The 16,182-nt window shown below is 44.8% G+C and overlaps 1 protein-coding gene across 1 annotated transcript; it reads left to right on the top strand.

Annotated features, from left to right (window-relative positions):
• The first annotated feature begins 10,179 nt into the window (after positions 1–10,179).
• On the top strand, positions 10,180–11,693 carry TNFRSF17 (TNF receptor superfamily member 17). Its single transcript, XM_088523241.1, has 3 exons — positions 10,180–10,300; positions 10,649–10,780; positions 11,473–11,693. The coding sequence occupies exons 1-3, from the start codon at positions 10,186–10,188 to the stop codon at positions 11,691–11,693; spliced, it is 468 nt and encodes a 155-aa protein (XP_088379367.1). The 5' UTR covers positions 10,180–10,185.
• The last annotated feature ends 4,489 nt before the right edge of the window (positions 11,694–16,182 follow it).

Genomic DNA, 16,182 nt, shown 5'->3' with positions numbered 1-16,182 from the left:
TCCTAAATTCTGTTGGTATTCGTGGAAACCTGAAGGAATGTGATGTTCGCCTAAGACTGCGTATGTTCCAAACTAAGATATCTTGACCTGGAAGCATCTTCTTTTTTCACTGCATGTTGTTTGTTCTAAGCCTTCTATTTAACAAATGCTATTTCAGGCCTATTACTCTCCCTCTGCTGGATGCTCACATGATGGCAGCACTTGTATCAGCTTACACGAAGCCTGTACTTTAAGCACCATGGGTAGAAGAGAGTGAAGTGTTCTTCCTTGGCTTTGGTAACACAAAGCCATAGCTTAAGCTGGCTTCCACCTTCCAGTTGCAGCTCCACGCTCTCAAGAAGGAAGGGCTCCTTGAAGGAAGTCAGCTCTTAGCCCTGTCCTTGTGGGTCAGGCAGTGAATATTCCTCTTTTCAAGAACTCTCATCTTGAGTTAAAGCCTTTCTCTTGGAGTAGTTAAAGTACATACTACATAAAGAGTATGAAATTACCTGTTTTTATTTTATACTTTAGGTGGCAAAAGGAATGCATAGATCTACACAGCAAAAATCTCTCCAGCTCCTTGCCTCTCAGACATTCCCTGTGCTGAACCCAATCCCCAAAGGTGCCCAGGTGTATTTCAACTCTGTATTTAGACTCATCCCTCCTTTCCTTTAGTTATGCATCACTAGAAATACTGAAAGTTTTTTTTAATTTGTTTTTTATTACAGGTGCCATCCCTTTGGTCAGGTAAGTTCAGGGGCTTGGAGTTCCCAGCTATAAGAGGCTATACATAATTTATAAAACTATTGGCAGTTGAAAATGCTCTAAATAGCAGAGGGATACTGAACATGGAAGGCATGTGCTGAGCAAAGAATGCGCATCCAAGGAAGGGAAGAATGAGATCACTTTGATTCCAGATACACTGACTGTATTGGGACTTAAAAAGCTAGTGAGAGGTGGGATCTGTTCTGAAGACGAGGAGGGAATGCAGTCGTAGAGACTTGCAGGGTTAGGTGTGGGCCTGGTGGGAGGAGGAATCAAACTAGTCAAGATACTGTAGAAGGTGAAAATTCTTCAGCTGTACCTGATACAGTTTTCCTAGCCTGTGTAAGGAGTGTTTTTGTGAGACAATGAAAATGTTGATCTCACTGTGCACTGAAAATACCCCTCTAGGGGGTTAGTGCAGGGCATGCTGCAGGCGGTTAATTCACAGCCTGTCTTCCTCCAGGGTGGCTTCTTTTCGTGGAGAGTTCCGTGTTGCCACTCCACTGGTAGGTTCCGTAGTGTTTTGGGGCTAGACATCCCACCTCACATACGTGGTAGGAGTTCTAGTGCACTTATTTCACAGGGAAAGTTTTGCATGCTGGTTGTCTGTCTCCAGGGAAGTGGGAAGGGAAAACTAATTCCCTGTAGGATTTTCCTGTGCCCCCTTCCATTTCCTAATTCCCCCGTATTTCAACTGAGGGAGCATTTTGCCCACTAGAGGAGTTTTATCCGTTGGCCTCAGGATTTTTATAACTAAGTTGGCGTAAGTGGCACATCAGGCAACTGAAAAGATATGCTTCCTTCCCCAAACAGTTTATAGTCTAACACGTGATTTTATGCTTACTTCCTAGCTAAAGTAAGTTTTAGTTTAGTTCTGTTTAGTTTTTCCTATAAATATCTCTCAAGAATTGAGAGCAACTCAGACCAAGCATGTACTATAAAGCTTAAAAGTGTAGGTGAGTTGTCTACATGAGTAAAACAAAAAATTGCATGTGCTACTGAAAAGAGCAGTGCCAGCACAAACCCACCAGTGTGGAAGCAGCTCTAGAGCCAGCAGAATTCCTTTGTCAGCTTAGCTAATGTTGTTTGTGATGGAAATGCAACAGCCCTAGCAGAAAATCCTCTTTCTCTTGATAAATGCTGGGTAATTACACGAACAGGATTTCTGAAGTACAGTCAGGCAAAAAAGCTGGCACGAGCATGAGCAGAGAAATCCCAAAGCAGCGTCAAAACAAAGCTCTGTTGTTAAAGTTGTATGTGCTAAATAGACCTTGAGCTGATGTTCTGAGAGAGATGAATTTCAAGCTTCAGGTTTAATTATTGACATACTACTATTACTTCCTTGAGGTTTGCATTCAGAGTTTTCATTTTATTGTGTCAGTGTTGAAATTCGTGATAGTTTCAAATTAACAAATGATTTTTTTCACTTTTGTCAGGTGACTGATTTCTGTTATGTGAATAATACCAATCAGCAGTCTAACATGTAATGATGTGGCATGAACTAAAATGGCCACCAATAGGGATTTCTGCTAGCATTAGGCTTCAAATAAACAGAAAACTTGAATCAGATTTTGGTTGCTGGCAGGAAACACTCAGTGCTTGGTATGCCCATGTGCTGGCAGTGAATCCAGCCTCTCCAGGTCTTCTGCTCATATGCTAGGTTTTAAACGCAGAGTGAGTGTGCACAGCTCCAAAATACCACCTCTTGGTATGTGTTGTGCTTATAGCTACTTGTATTCCTTTTGCTATATTGAAGAGTAAAAATTGTTTGATTTTTTTAAATCTTGTGCGGCAATTTGCCTCCCTAGGAGTATTTACTGAATGCTAAAATCAGAGTTCTAGGGAAACCATAGATGCTTTACTGCTTCCAGATGTAGCCAGGGAGTTCGAAGAGTTCCCAGCTGTTGATAATTACATGATGAGAACAAGGAAAGATTTCCCTTTGGTCTTTATAGATCATCACTGGGTGTCACTCTTAACTCAGCCTGAAAAATTTTAGAAGTAATTTTTTTTTTCCTTTTCTTTTTGCCTGACTTTTTTTCTGAAGTCGACACCTTTTATCTTATTTTATTTCACGTTCCTTCCCATATAGGTCAAATGCATATATCAAATGCAGCTCCACAGGGCCAGCTTAAACTCCTGAATTATATAATTCTTAGAGGATATATTGGGGAGGCTTTCAACTTCAGCTACAGTCATGAACCCCAGAAATACCCCTCTGACAACGTGTCATGGATTTACAGGTCCATTATTACATGTGAACAACAAATTCTTTGGGGAATCACAGTACTAACAGTACTGTGTAACCTACAGCAGATGTATGAAGGTAGAATGGCAGTGTGCTGTTTTAGAAAGAGAGGTTGTTTATATATACAAGACATATCATTTTTAGGATGTGTTGCAGTAATAAGTACAGCTTTTTATTGAAACTTTCTAAGTAACTTTACTTAGAGGAAACTTTTATTTTTAAATAGCTTTCACTGAAAGCATTTCACAAATTTTAATACAGTTACTTTGTACTGTTCCTGCTAAGTGCATAAATATTGCCCACAGAGAAAATAGGAAAGTTAGACTAACATTTTCTATATAAAGCTCTCTCCTTTGGCGCCAGGAAGACTGTGGCGACCCAGACTGAACCGCCACAGAAACATGCAGCGGTCCAGGCTGCTGGCTGCGGGGAATGCCTGGGCCTCTCCATGTTACCGGGGAGTGGCGAAAGCACAGCCTGCCTTAGGTGTGAGCAGGTGGATGACCTGCTCAGCCTGGTGGCGGAGCTAAAGGAGGAGGTAGAAAGGCTGAGGGCCATCAGGGAATGCGAAAGGGAAATCGACTGGTGGAGCTGCATCCTGCAGTCTTCCCAGGAAAGCGACCCTCAGAACTCCCCAATTCAGTCAGAAAGTCCAGTGCCCTCTTGCCCTAGGGTAGAGGGGGTGGACTTAACAGTTTCCAGGGACGACCAACAATGGAAACGGGTCCCCACTCGAGGTGGCAGAAGATCCCCTCCACAGCCCACCTCACCTCCACCGGTGACCACGTTCAACAGGTACGAGGCCCTGGAACATGTGAATCAGATAGAGGAGGCCTTGAACCAAGACCTGTCTAAGGGGATCTCTACAGAGGGGCAGTCTAATCCAAGCAGCAAGGCTGCTCCCCCTAAAGTGAGAAGGAGCACCCGGAAGAAGCGGCGGGTGATCGTCGTGGGTGACTCCACGCTGCAGGGCACGGAGGCACCGATATGTAGACCGGACCCCTCATCCAGAGAGGTGTGCTGCTTGCCTGGGGCCAAAATAAAGGATATCACAGAAAGACTCCCAAGAATAGTTCAGGAGTCGGACTATTATCCTCTACTATTGATTCATGTGGGTGCTAATGATGCCATGGGGAAAATGAGGGACGTCAAGCAAGACTTCAGAGCCCTAGGGATGGCCATCAAAGGTACAGGTGCCCAGGTGGTGTTCTCCTCCATTCTGCCAACGAGGGGAATGGACTCAAGGAGGAGAAGGCGAATATGGCAGCTAAACAACTGGCTGCGCCGCTGGACCTGGCAACAGGGTTTCGGCTTCTACGACCATGGGTCTCTGTTTGATGACCAACAGCTAGTGGGGAACGATGGTACTCATCTTAGCAAGAGGGGCACACGTCTCTTTGCAAAAAGGCTGGCCAACCTGGTTAGGAGGGCTTTAAACTAGGCAAGAAGGGGGAAGGGGAGTGGCACACTGACGCGGCAAGCGGTACCGCGCAGCCCAGGTCAGATGGCGGCCAGCGGGAGTATGGTAGTGGGGAAGTGAGGATAGGAAATGATCACGGAGGGTCCTCTTTCACCCCTCCTGGGAAACCTGTGGCCTCTGTTGCTTCCCTGAAATGCCTGTATACCAATGCGCGAAGCATGGGGAATAAGCAGGATGAACTGGAGATCTGTGTGCGGTCCCAGCGTCATGATCTCATCGGAATCACAGAGACGTGGTGGGATAGCTCGCACGACTGGAGCGCTGCCATGGAAGGCTATGTGCTCTTTAGGAAGGACAGGCTGGGAAGGCGAGGTGGTGGAGTTGCTCTTTATGTGAGAGAGCAACTGGAATGCATGGAGCTCAACCTGGGAGTCGAGGATGAGCGAGTTGAGAGCTTGTGGGTAAGGATTAGAGGGCAGGCTAATGTGGGAGACACTGTGGTGGGTGTCTGCTACCGGCCACCTGACCAGGACGAGGAGGTTGATGAGGCCTTCTATAGGCAGCTGGATGTTGCCTCACGGTCACAGGCCCTGGTTCTCATGGGGGACTTCAACTACCCCGACATCAACTGGGAGGACAACACAGCCAGGCATAAGCAGTCCTGGAGGTTCCTGCAGAGCGTCGACGATAACTTTTTGACGCAGGTTGTGGAGGAGCCGACGAGGAGAGGTGGGCTACTGGACCTCGTGCTATCAAATAGGGAGGGCCTAGTAGGAGATGTTAAGGTGGGGGGTAGCCTCGGCTGCAGTGACCATGAGTTGGTGGAGTTCAGGATTCAACGAGGAGGAGGCAGGGCTGTAAGTAGCCTTGCGACGATGGACTTCAGGAGGGCCAACTTTAGCCTCTTCAGAGACCTCCTCGGTAGAATCCCATGGGCTAGTGCTCTAGAAGGCAGGGGGGCCCAAGAGAGCTGGTTAGTTTTCAAGCGGCACTTCCTCCACGCCCAGCAGCAGTGCATCCCTGTGTGTAGGAAGGGAGGCAGAGGGGGCAGGCGACCTGCGTGGATGAGCCGGGAGCTTGTGGCAATGCTCAAGCAGAAGGCAGCGGTATACAGAATGTGGAAAAAAGGACAGGCCCCCTGGGAGAAATACAGGAACGTAGTCAGGGAGTGCAGAGATGCGACAAGGAAAGCTAAGGCACGTCTGGAAGGCAAGCTGGCAAGGGACGTTAAAAATAACAAAAAAAATTTCTTCAAATACATTAACAGCAAAAGGAAGATCAGGGAGAACGTGGGTCCGCTGGAGGACGGGATGGGCACCTTGGTTACAAATAACACAGAAAAAGCAGAGTTGCTCAATGCCTTCTTTGCTTCGGTGTTTACCAAGGGCAGCCCTTTAGAGCCCCAGGCCCTAGAGGCAAGAGAAGAAGCGGGTGGAGAGGAAGACTTGCCCTGGGTAGAGGAAGATTGGGTCAGAGAGCACCTAAGGAACCTCGATACCCACAAATCCATGGGCCCTGATGGGATGCACCCCAGAGTGCTGCGGGAGCTGGCAGATGCCATAGCTAAGCCGCTCTCCATCATCTTTGAAAGATCCTGGAGAACGGGGGAGGTGCCGGAAGACTGGAAGAAGGCCAATGTCACGCCAGTCTTCAAAAAAGGCAAGAAGGAGGACCCAGGCAACTACAGGCCAGTCAGCCTCACCTCCGTCCCCGGAAAAGTGATGGAACGGCTCATACTGGCCGTTGTCTCCAGGCACATGGAGGACAAGAAGGTGCTCAAGAGTAGTCAGCATGGATTCACCAAGGGAAAATCTTGCCTGACTAACCTGATAGCCTTCTATGATGAAATGACCGGCTGGATAGACGAGGGGAGAGCGGTGGATGTCGTCTATCTCGACTTCACCAAGGCTTTTGACACCGTCCCTCACAACATCCTCCTGGGCAAGCTCCGGAAGTGTGGGATAGATGAGTGGACAGTGAGATGGATTAGGAACTGGCTGGATGGCAGGGCCCAGAGAGTGGTGATCAGCGGTGCAGAGTCTAGTTGGAGGCCTGTGGCTAGTGGGGTCCCCCAGGGGTCAGTCCTTGGTCCAGTCCTGTTCAATTTATTCATCAATGACCTGGATGAAGGCACAGAGTGCTCCCTCAGCAAGTTTGCTGATGATACCAAACTGGGAGGAGTAGCCGATACCCCAGAGGGCTGTGCTGCCATCCAGAGGGACCTGGACAGACTGGACAACTGGGCGGTGAAAAACCTCATGCAGTTCAACAAGGCCAAGTGCAAGGTCCTGCACCTGGGGAGGAATAACCCCAGACACCAGTACAGGCTGGGGACTGACCTTCTGGAGAGCAGCTCTGCGGAGAAAGACCTGGGTGTCATGGTGGACGACAAGTTGACCATGAGGCAGCAGTGTGCCCTCGTGGCCAAAAAGGCCAATGGGATCCTGGGCTGCATTAAGAAGAGCGTCTCCAGCAGGTCGAGGGAGGTGATCCTGCCCCTCTACTCAGCCCTGGTGAGGCCGCATCTGGAGTACTGTGTCCAGTTCTGGGCTCCACAGTACAAGAGGGATGTGGAGCTGCTGGAGAGAGTCCAGCGCAGGGCCACAAGGATGATCAGGGGCCTGGAACATCTGCCCTATGAGGAGAGGCTGAGGGAGCTGGGCCTGTTCAGCCTGGAGAAGAGAAGGCTGAGAGGGGATCTAATCAGTGTATATAAATACCTCAAGGGAGGGAGTGCAGAGGACGGGGATGGTCTCTTTTCAGTGGTGGCCACTGATAGGACTAGAGGAAATGGCCGGAAACTGAAACATCAAAAATTCCATAGGAACTTAAGGAAAAATTTCTTAACAGTGAGGGTGACAGAGCACTGGAACAGGCTGCCCAGAGAGGTTGTGGAGTCTCCTTCTCTGGAGATCTTCAAAACCCGCTTGGATGCAGTCCTGTGCCACGTGCTTTAGGTGTCCCTGCGTATGCAGGGGGGTTGGACTAGATGATCTCTAGAGGTCCCTTCCAACCCTAAGCATTCTATGATTCTATGATTCTATGATATCTCCTAAAGGTACCTTGTAGGAATCTCTGAATGTGGCCTTGAATGGGAATGCAATTTTTAAACAAAATTTATCACCAGTAAGTGATAACAATTTCAAGTTCACAAACATTTCATTTTTATAGTAAATTATGGCGTTTTGAAGAGTTTATCAAATATTATTAGTCAAACATATCAGTATTATTTACCTTGCCTACCTGAGATTTCCTCAGATTACATAGAAACAGCATTCTGCTATCTCCAGCATTCACCAGTGTCAATCTGAACTTCTTTCTCTTCTTTGTGGAGCTCTGAATTAGCACCAAAATGCTATAAAGCTGCCTATTTAGCAAAATTGCTTTGTTGGACAAAACAAGTGTTCAAAACATATCCACCCAATTCAATCAAAAATCAAAACAAAATAAAGTCCATGTCATTAGTGGACATCATTAAACAAGGCAAAACAATTAAGTAGCTGAAGCAAAGATAATCTTCTCCCACCCTTGTACAACTGTGAAAGAAGTGTGAAACTGCAATTGAGGAACTGGTTCATTCATCGGTTATAGGGCACATGTGATTTCCCCATCTGATACCACTAAAATAATGTTAGAAATATTCAGCAGGTGGGACTGGTTGAAAGCTTTGTAATTTCAGAGCTGTTGATTTCATAAGGAATCCTGCTGCAGTCAAAACTCCAGGCTGTGGTCTTCCAGGTGTAGTGTGGTATCGGAACCAGCTGCAGAAGACTAGTATAGTATTAGTCAATTGGCTTCACTGTAGAGTAATTTGGGGTATCATGCATAAAAATACAAGAGCAATGAGAAATTACAGCACAGGAAAATACTCTATTTAAGATAAACTACAGAGCACTTGAGTAAAGTCAATGGAATGGTATCAATGAAAGCATTGAAGCAGAGGTGCCAGTGGCACTTTGCCACGGTTTTGGGACTGAATGCAAGTGTGGCAAGACGACCACATCTGTTCAGTGTGTTTAGTGATGGACGGTGGTGAACAGCCTCCCCTCGAGTCCGTGGGTGCCTAGGAGGCATCTCTAGACGCACGCACAAGTAAAGAAGAACGCGTTTTTACAGCTTCCACGTGAGCATTGACTTCCTGGTGACATTTTCTGTATCACCCAGAATCTTTATCTGCTCACATCTTCTTGCTTCATAGCTAAACCAGATATCATCAATTCCTGGGCATGCCTTCATTGAGCTCGAGGAGAGAGAACAGCCCATAATAGAAAGGCTACAGCTGTGCGCCTGGCCCACGGAAACACGCGCAGAAGCCACAGTGCCCGGGTCACTCCAGACCAAAAATATCGACATATATTTACTCCAGAGAAGGAGACAGTTTTATTAGACTCTTCCAGTAAAAAGAGGTTGCTTGTGTGTTTCTGTATGGTGAATTTCATAGAAAAATAAGGTCTCAAACCTACTCGTATGATCTCAAATTGTGAGTCTTTTAGAAAAAAATACTTTTTATCTTCTCTTTCTATAGTCTAAAAGGTAATTAACTTGATGAAGGAGAAACTTGACTATAAACGAACCTATAATTCTAATGTATCTGTTGCAGTGAGATTGGTGCTTGTATTGCAGATTGTTAGATGTTACTGGTTAACTTTTTATCTAAGATCCAATTGGATTAAAAGGTCAGAAAATAAAGTATTTGAAGTAGATTATTTTCACTCTGGCAGTCCTTGGCATCTTTGTCCTGGGAGGAGAGGGGGAAAATACAACTAATGGTTTTGGATCAAAACTCCAAACTGTTTTTATAGCTCTTCTTTCATGATTAGAATGAGTTCCTGTTAATTTTCTCTTAAAATCACTGTAGTTATAGGGAAAAAAAAACAACCAACCAAGTAAATAAATCAGGAAAGAACAAAGCCAAAAGGCCACACAAAAGCTATCACACCATGGATAAATGGGGCTAATCTGTAATTCATGAGCAATCCCCCAGGAACTGAATCTTCAGATTTGTCCGAATGTTCCTCTCCGTTCTAAATGAGAGTTTTAGGTGTGTTTTGTACAGTGCAATAACAGAGCAATTGTTGAACTTGTATTCTTGCTGTATGTCATTTAGAATGATTTTTAAAAAGTGATCTTTTTTATCATCTATGCATTCTACATATTATCACACATAAGGAGAAAGATGTACAAAGGGAGTTCTCTGAAGTTGCAGAATGAGTCAGTAGCTAACATGAAAACTCAACTGGTCTGATAGTTTTACTCCTCCTTCCCCTGTTTTTTCATCTGATTTCCCTTGGTGTCAGGACTTAAAAAGAACGAAAAGTAAACACTGAATAGTTTGCATATTACAGGAAAACATATTTAATGTGACCCATCATCTTGAAAAAAAAAATCTGAAGACAAGAACAGTTATTACTGACTGCTGTTTGAGGATCCTCTTGCTTTTCTACAGTTTGGCACCTGCTCGAGAAATGTCTTCTATAAATAACAGTTTTCTGTTTCAGACGAAATTTAAATTGAAGAGTATCTTTGTGCAGCTGGTCGGTCTTTCTACAACCTTGTAGTGCCAAAAAAAGGAGCAGTGATTCTTCAGGGGCCACAGGGTGAAATGCTTTTTATTGAACAAGACACCGTGTTGTAGAGCTGTGATCAATATCTAACTGCTGTTGCCAGCAGTTCTTGGAGCTGCTGCAAGTGAGAACAGAAAAGCCCCTTGTAGATGGTCCTTGCTCTTTCACCGTTCCTGTGGCTTTCCAGGCTTCCATAATTACTAACTCTAATGGCACAGTGCCCCCAAAGCGAGTACTTCGACAGCCTGCTGCTCTCGTGTAAGCCTTGTCACCTCCGCTGTGCCGGGACACCACCGCGGCCCTGTGAGAAGTACTGTGATAAGAGTAAGTAGCATTTCAGTAGTGCTTTGTGACCACGCTGGGCATTTTCATGTGTCATTTTATGTAGATTTGTAAACATAACTTGCATGTTAGACCTGGTAGATGTTTATCAGAATAAGTATATTGGCTCAACAATAATAAAGACATTTATCACGTATGTTTATCGTGTATATCATGTATCCTCTCCAAGTATTAACTGTGTTACAAGGAGCAATTTATTTAAGCTCTCAAGCAGTCCCTCAATGGAAAGAGGAAGTGCTCCTTTGATGTGTATATTTTAGCTATTGGGCATGTATTTACTGTTTATCATTTGTTTGCAATGACCATAATGTATCCCTTTTATTTCATAAGGTACTGATTCAGGTGGAGTTCTTTGGATTTGTTTGGGCATAGGACTAATTTTAGTGCTCGCTCTGTTCCTCTTAATGGTCTTGTTTAAACGGAAGCACCTAAAGCAACTAAAAGAAAAACTGAAATACACAGGTGAATAAATGCAATTCTTTATCACATACTTTTAGTTCATTGTAGTACATTTTAGCTATGTGAATTTTGCCTAGATGTTATATTCCAGATTCTCATATCTGGCTTTAGATTCTCTATTATTCCATAAATAATCCCAATAGAGTCACAAAGTTATTAGGGAGTAAAACATCCAGAGGGATAACTTGTAAAAAGAGCAATCTCCCATTTGTTAGCTCTGGATCATGGCAGGATTGTACTTCACTGCATGTTTATATCTGGCTTATTGTTAGTGTTTAAGAAATCATTTAGGAGCCCCCACTAGCAATCATCTTTATAAGGATTTGATTTTCTTCCTATTGAAAGCAAAAGGAATTCTACCTAGGTAGAGGATAAACATTCAGTATTTCCTTCCCAGCTTGTAAATAAATTTACTTAATCTACCCTCTGATAACTGTGTGACATATTTTTTAAACCTGTAAAAACTGAGCTATTTTTGTATTTGTCCTTGTAGTATTTGTAGAAAATAAGGTATTTCCCAGCCTATAAGCAATAAGCAAAGAGAAAATAAACGTCAGATTACTGCAGTGCCTATCGTGAAGCACAGCGGGGAGGTTTTCCTAAGTCGGAAGGTTACTACCCGCTAGCGCCGTGGCTGCGGCCGGGCACGCGGCGCGCGCCGTGCCCCGCACTAACGAACGGCCGTGTGTTCGCAGAGCCCTGCGCGGAGCCCAGCGATGCCGCCGGGGCCGGGCGCGCGGCGCGCGGCGGGACGCTGGCCTACTCGGTGGAGGAGTGCACCTGCAGCGACTGCGGCCCGCGCAGGCCCGCGCCCGCCCGCGCCGCCTGCCCCCTGCCCGCCACCGAGGAGGGAGCCGCCGCGCTCGTCACCACCAAGTCTTCCGACTACTGCAGCTACGTTCTTGGCGCAGGGTGACCACGCGAGAAGTGCATATTTGCTACAGAAGTTAGTTACTCAGGCATAGCTATCGGTATTTGCAGTCCAGCACATCACGCAGTGTGTTCTTGTGTTGAACTGCCCTTGATACTGTTATATTATTTCTAATTCTACTCTATCTTTGGTCAAGTATTTCTACATTACTGTCAGGTACCTAGTTAGTGGAATTAGTAATTTTTGGAAGCCTCTGTTTGGAATCTCTCTTCCTTTAGAGACTGTATTTACTCAGCATATTATATTTACTAATCTGCTTGCACAGCTGGATATATACGGGCCCATCAATAAACAAGTTTTCAAATATGTATTTTATAATAAACTCCACAGTGATGCTTGAACCAGGAGTGTCATGATGAGGGAGAAGGGGGACTTTGGGGGAAAGTGGGTTCCTCCCAGCACAGGTTTAACCCCAGTGCGTCTCCTGGGGCAGACTCTCCTGCCCGCGCCTCACGGCGCCGCGCGCCCGAGGGGAGCCGCGTTCCCGCCTCACGGGGCCGCGCGCCCCCGAGGGGAGCGGCGTTCCCGCCTCACGGGGCCGCGCGCCCGAGGGGAGCCGCGTTCCCGCCTCACGGGGCCGCGCGCCCGAGGGGAGCCGCGTTCCCGCCTCACGGGGCCGCGCGCCCCCGAGGGGAGCCGCGTTCCCGCCTCACGGGGCCGCGCGCCCGAGGGGAGCCGCGTTCCCGCCTCACGGCGCCGCGCGCCCGTTCCGTGACGGAGCAGCCGGGCCGCGAGCGGCGGCGCGGGGCCGTATTTACCTTCCGGGGCGGCGGAGCCGGGATCCGGGGCGGGGTGTGCGCCGTGACCGGGCCGCCTCAGCGGGAGGAGGGCAGCGGGCCCGGCGGACGGAGGGCGCGCGCGCCCGGCGGCCACCATGAGTGGTGAGTGGGGGGCTCCGGCGCGGCGGCCCCTTCCCTCCCCGCGGCCCCTTCCCTTCCCGCTTCCCCCCCGGCTCGCCCGGCCCCGGGGAGGTGCGAGGGGAGAGGCGAAGCCCGAAGGGGGCTGCGGGGTCCGTGAGGAGAAACACGCGCGAGTGCTGCCGTCTGCGGGCCCGAGCTGACCTGGTGCCTCAAAAACCGGGAGGCAGAAGAGGCCGCTGGAAGGAGCCCCACAGCCCCTTCAAAGGCTGCTGGGATGGAGGGAGGAATGTCACAGACAACAGGTTTTCCTTGGAAAATCCTTTTCATGGCTCTGCGCTTACCACTCCACCATGGACATGTCCTCTTCAAGTCTGAGGGCGTTACCTTGGCACAGCCGAGAACCAGATTTTTAGGGGTTTTTCTTCCACCTTGATGTTACATGTAGTGAGAGTTGTCAAAACTAGGAGGAAAAATTGAAGAGTTAACTGGCGTAGTTAAATGCTTTGGTATTTTAATGAATAACATTCAGTTGTGAAAATGAAACTCAGCAAAAAGGAAAGTGAGCTGAATTTGCACTTGAATTTTTCTGTGTTGTTCTGACCTTCGTGGTAAGAAGAGATCAATATTCAAAGGTTCCTATGGGAAGAGAAGCAACTGCTTGTGGGAAAATTATTAATCAGCATTGTGGAAAATGTGAATAAGAGTGAAGCTGTTCAAAGTATGGAAAGAAATACTCTATAATGCTTCTGATTTGAACATTATTTGTAGATTGAATCCTAATTTTGATGGTTTTAGGAATCAGTGTTTTCTTGTAGCCCTTCAAAGAATGAATCCAAACTAACACTGGCCTTGTGCAAATTTATGCTAATTGGTGCCAAAATTAGCACCAATAGGAGGGTCGTTTGGATTTTGTTTTGTGATTGAAGAGCCAAAACACATAGCATAGAGCCACCTCATGTAGTTTTTTTAAAAGCTTTAATTATTTTTAACTAACAAGGAGATATAGAACTAAGTGAAGAGAAATAATTCAATTACTTAATACTGTAGCAGGCATTATTATTTTTGGTAGTAGTCAGGTTGTTCGCTGGCCTGCCTGTGTGTCATCTTTGCCAGGCTTTATGGGTTTTCTAACACTTCTGATTGAACAGTGAGATGGTATAAAGATTGTTAATTTTGCCCTTTGCTGGCCTATGCTATTCTCCAATTTAGTTTAAAAAAAAAAAAATAGAATAATTTTTAAGGGTAATGTGGATGGAATAGGTGAAGAGGACAGAGAAATGTATATTTTTATGCTTCCCCCAGGGGAAGGAGTTGGCTAATGATGGCATCATCAAACTTAACCTCCTTTTTTTTTCTGTGGCTGAACAACATTCTCTGCACTTACTTCAAGGCCTAAAATTGGGAGAAAGAAGAAAAAGGGTTGTTCATAAAGGCAGGAGGCCTTCCTGCCCTAAAACCTACAGCTGTTTTAAGCATAGTTGCAGTGTTTTACTAGTGGATGTAAAAGCAATTTCCCTTTGATTTCAGTATTGCTTAATCTTACTTTTTAATTACCTACTGATGAATTAACCCAGACAAACTAGATTTATGTACTTTTCATGGCCAACCTGGCAATGTCTTTCAGTATGCTTATTAACTTTTAAAAAGTTGCTCAGGGGAATTAATAAAAGATTCTGTGTCAACAGATGATATTATTTCTCTGTTTTTGTCTGTTATTTGGTGGAAATGATGAAAATCACCAGGCACAATCGAGTTTTAGGACCAGGACAGGGTTGCCCAAAAGGAGGTCGCTTCGCTTCTCTGGGGCCTCGTGCCAGGGGAAGACACTGTGAATGCAGCAGCACAAAAGGTTTATTACGCCTAAAGTAAAGAGTCAATGCTGACCAAGTCCTCACCTTCTCTCTCACTTCAGAATATGCTGAATACAGGTGAAAATGCAGTCTTGAGAATCAGGTGTGTTGTTGTCAGCTTTGAAATTCTTGTAAGATATTTAAAATAATGCAGCTTGAGGTAGTATAAACACAACAATGTAGTGGTCTGAGGTAGTATTTAGATCAGGTCTGTGTTTCTATTGTATTTTAGACTTGAACCCTCAGATCCTGCATGAGAGAAAGCAATTATAGTCTGAAAAGAGTTAGGCTCCAAGTGCAGAAGACCTGAGACCTTTTTTTTAACCTTTCTATGTGTGGAGATGAAACTAGATGAAATTCCCTTTTTTTCCTTCCTCGTATAATCATTTCTTCTTCTGTATGTGTGGATATTTCTATCACCATATGGTCAGAAGTGCATTTTAAAACTAAGAAAACAGACTGAAACTCAAAAAATGGCAAGTTGTGGGAGCAGGTGCAATACCTGGGAATAATTTTTATTCTTATTTGGCTGAATGGATGTAGTTTGGAAGAGTTTCGTTAAGTTTCTCAGTTTTTGCACTTTTTTCTTATGCTTCCACAGTTGTTTATAGTCTTACGTATGAACTTCCTTTTTTTATATAGTTTAAAAATAGCCATTTTGTTGTATGACTAATGCTGTTTTCCTGGAGTACTTATTTTATACTTATGCATGTGTTACTGTGCTTTTTGCTGCTGTTTTGAATTTGTAAAATGGTAGTTTGGTCAGTTTATAATAGAGAATTCGTCTTGAAATCAGATGAGGGATGAATCGCACTTAAGCCGTGCCCTTGTCTGAACATATGCCTTGTTTTTGAGGACTTGTTTTAGAAAATCACTAAGACTGCAGAAAATTAAAATCTTTGATAGACTAGGTAGAGATTTATTTTTACCTTCAGTCTATTTAAAGCAAAAATGTCTATTTAAAGCAAAATTGCTTCCAAAATGTGTGTCAACTACAAAAGAATATAACATTTTTATAGACCTAATGCAAAGAATAAAAATATTCCCTACTCAAAAAATACTTTGTTTCAATTTTCAAAAAAAGCCTAGACTTTGGGAATATTCTTTCTTTTTCTTCTTCTTTTTTTTTTCTTTTCTCCCTCAGTGTGGCCTCAACACTATTAATTATGAAGATGAGCTGGTTATGGAAATTATTGGTTGCAATCATGTGCAGTCATAACTCTTATTAGGACCTCAAGTACAGTAAAGGCATAAAGTACTTGTTAAACTGCCCTAAATCTGTGTTTGATGTTGAATGCTTTGGTCTTTCAGAATGTTAATTAATATGGTGATGGTCCTCTTCTGTGGGATTTGTGTATTTATTTTTAAAATTGTTCACTCTCTGATATCTATTTGTAAAACATCTGTTGATTTACTTGATCCAGAGGTGTCAGAGATGGGAATTGTATAAACTAACCTGTACTGCATTTGGAAGGCAAACTTGACCCACATGCTCTGCATTTTAGTTGGCTACATGTTTCCTAGCTTGCAAAATTATTTACATGCGTTTTTTTTTTTTTTTTTTTTTTTTTTTTTTTTTTTTTGCAAAGTAGCTTCAATGTGTTAATGTAAAAAAGAAAGGTTGCATTGTGCTTCGGAGGAAATGCATTAATTTAATTGAATTAATTTAATTTTTCGGGGTGTGTGTGTTGACCCCAGTATGGTGTTTTTTTTTTTTTTTTTTTTAATACTGTTTATTTATAAGTAACAGAACTTTGCTGAATT

Source organism: Tinamus guttatus, unplaced genomic scaffold (genome assembly GCF_059628265.1).
Source record: "Tinamus guttatus ecotype Peru unplaced genomic scaffold, ASM5962826v1 Tinamus_guttatus_pri_ptg000172l, whole genome shotgun sequence".
NCBI lineage: Eukaryota > Metazoa > Chordata > Aves > Tinamiformes > Tinamidae > Tinamus > Tinamus guttatus.
The sequence above is the reverse complement of the archived record's forward strand: the minus strand, read 5'-3'. Positions and strand labels throughout refer to the sequence as shown.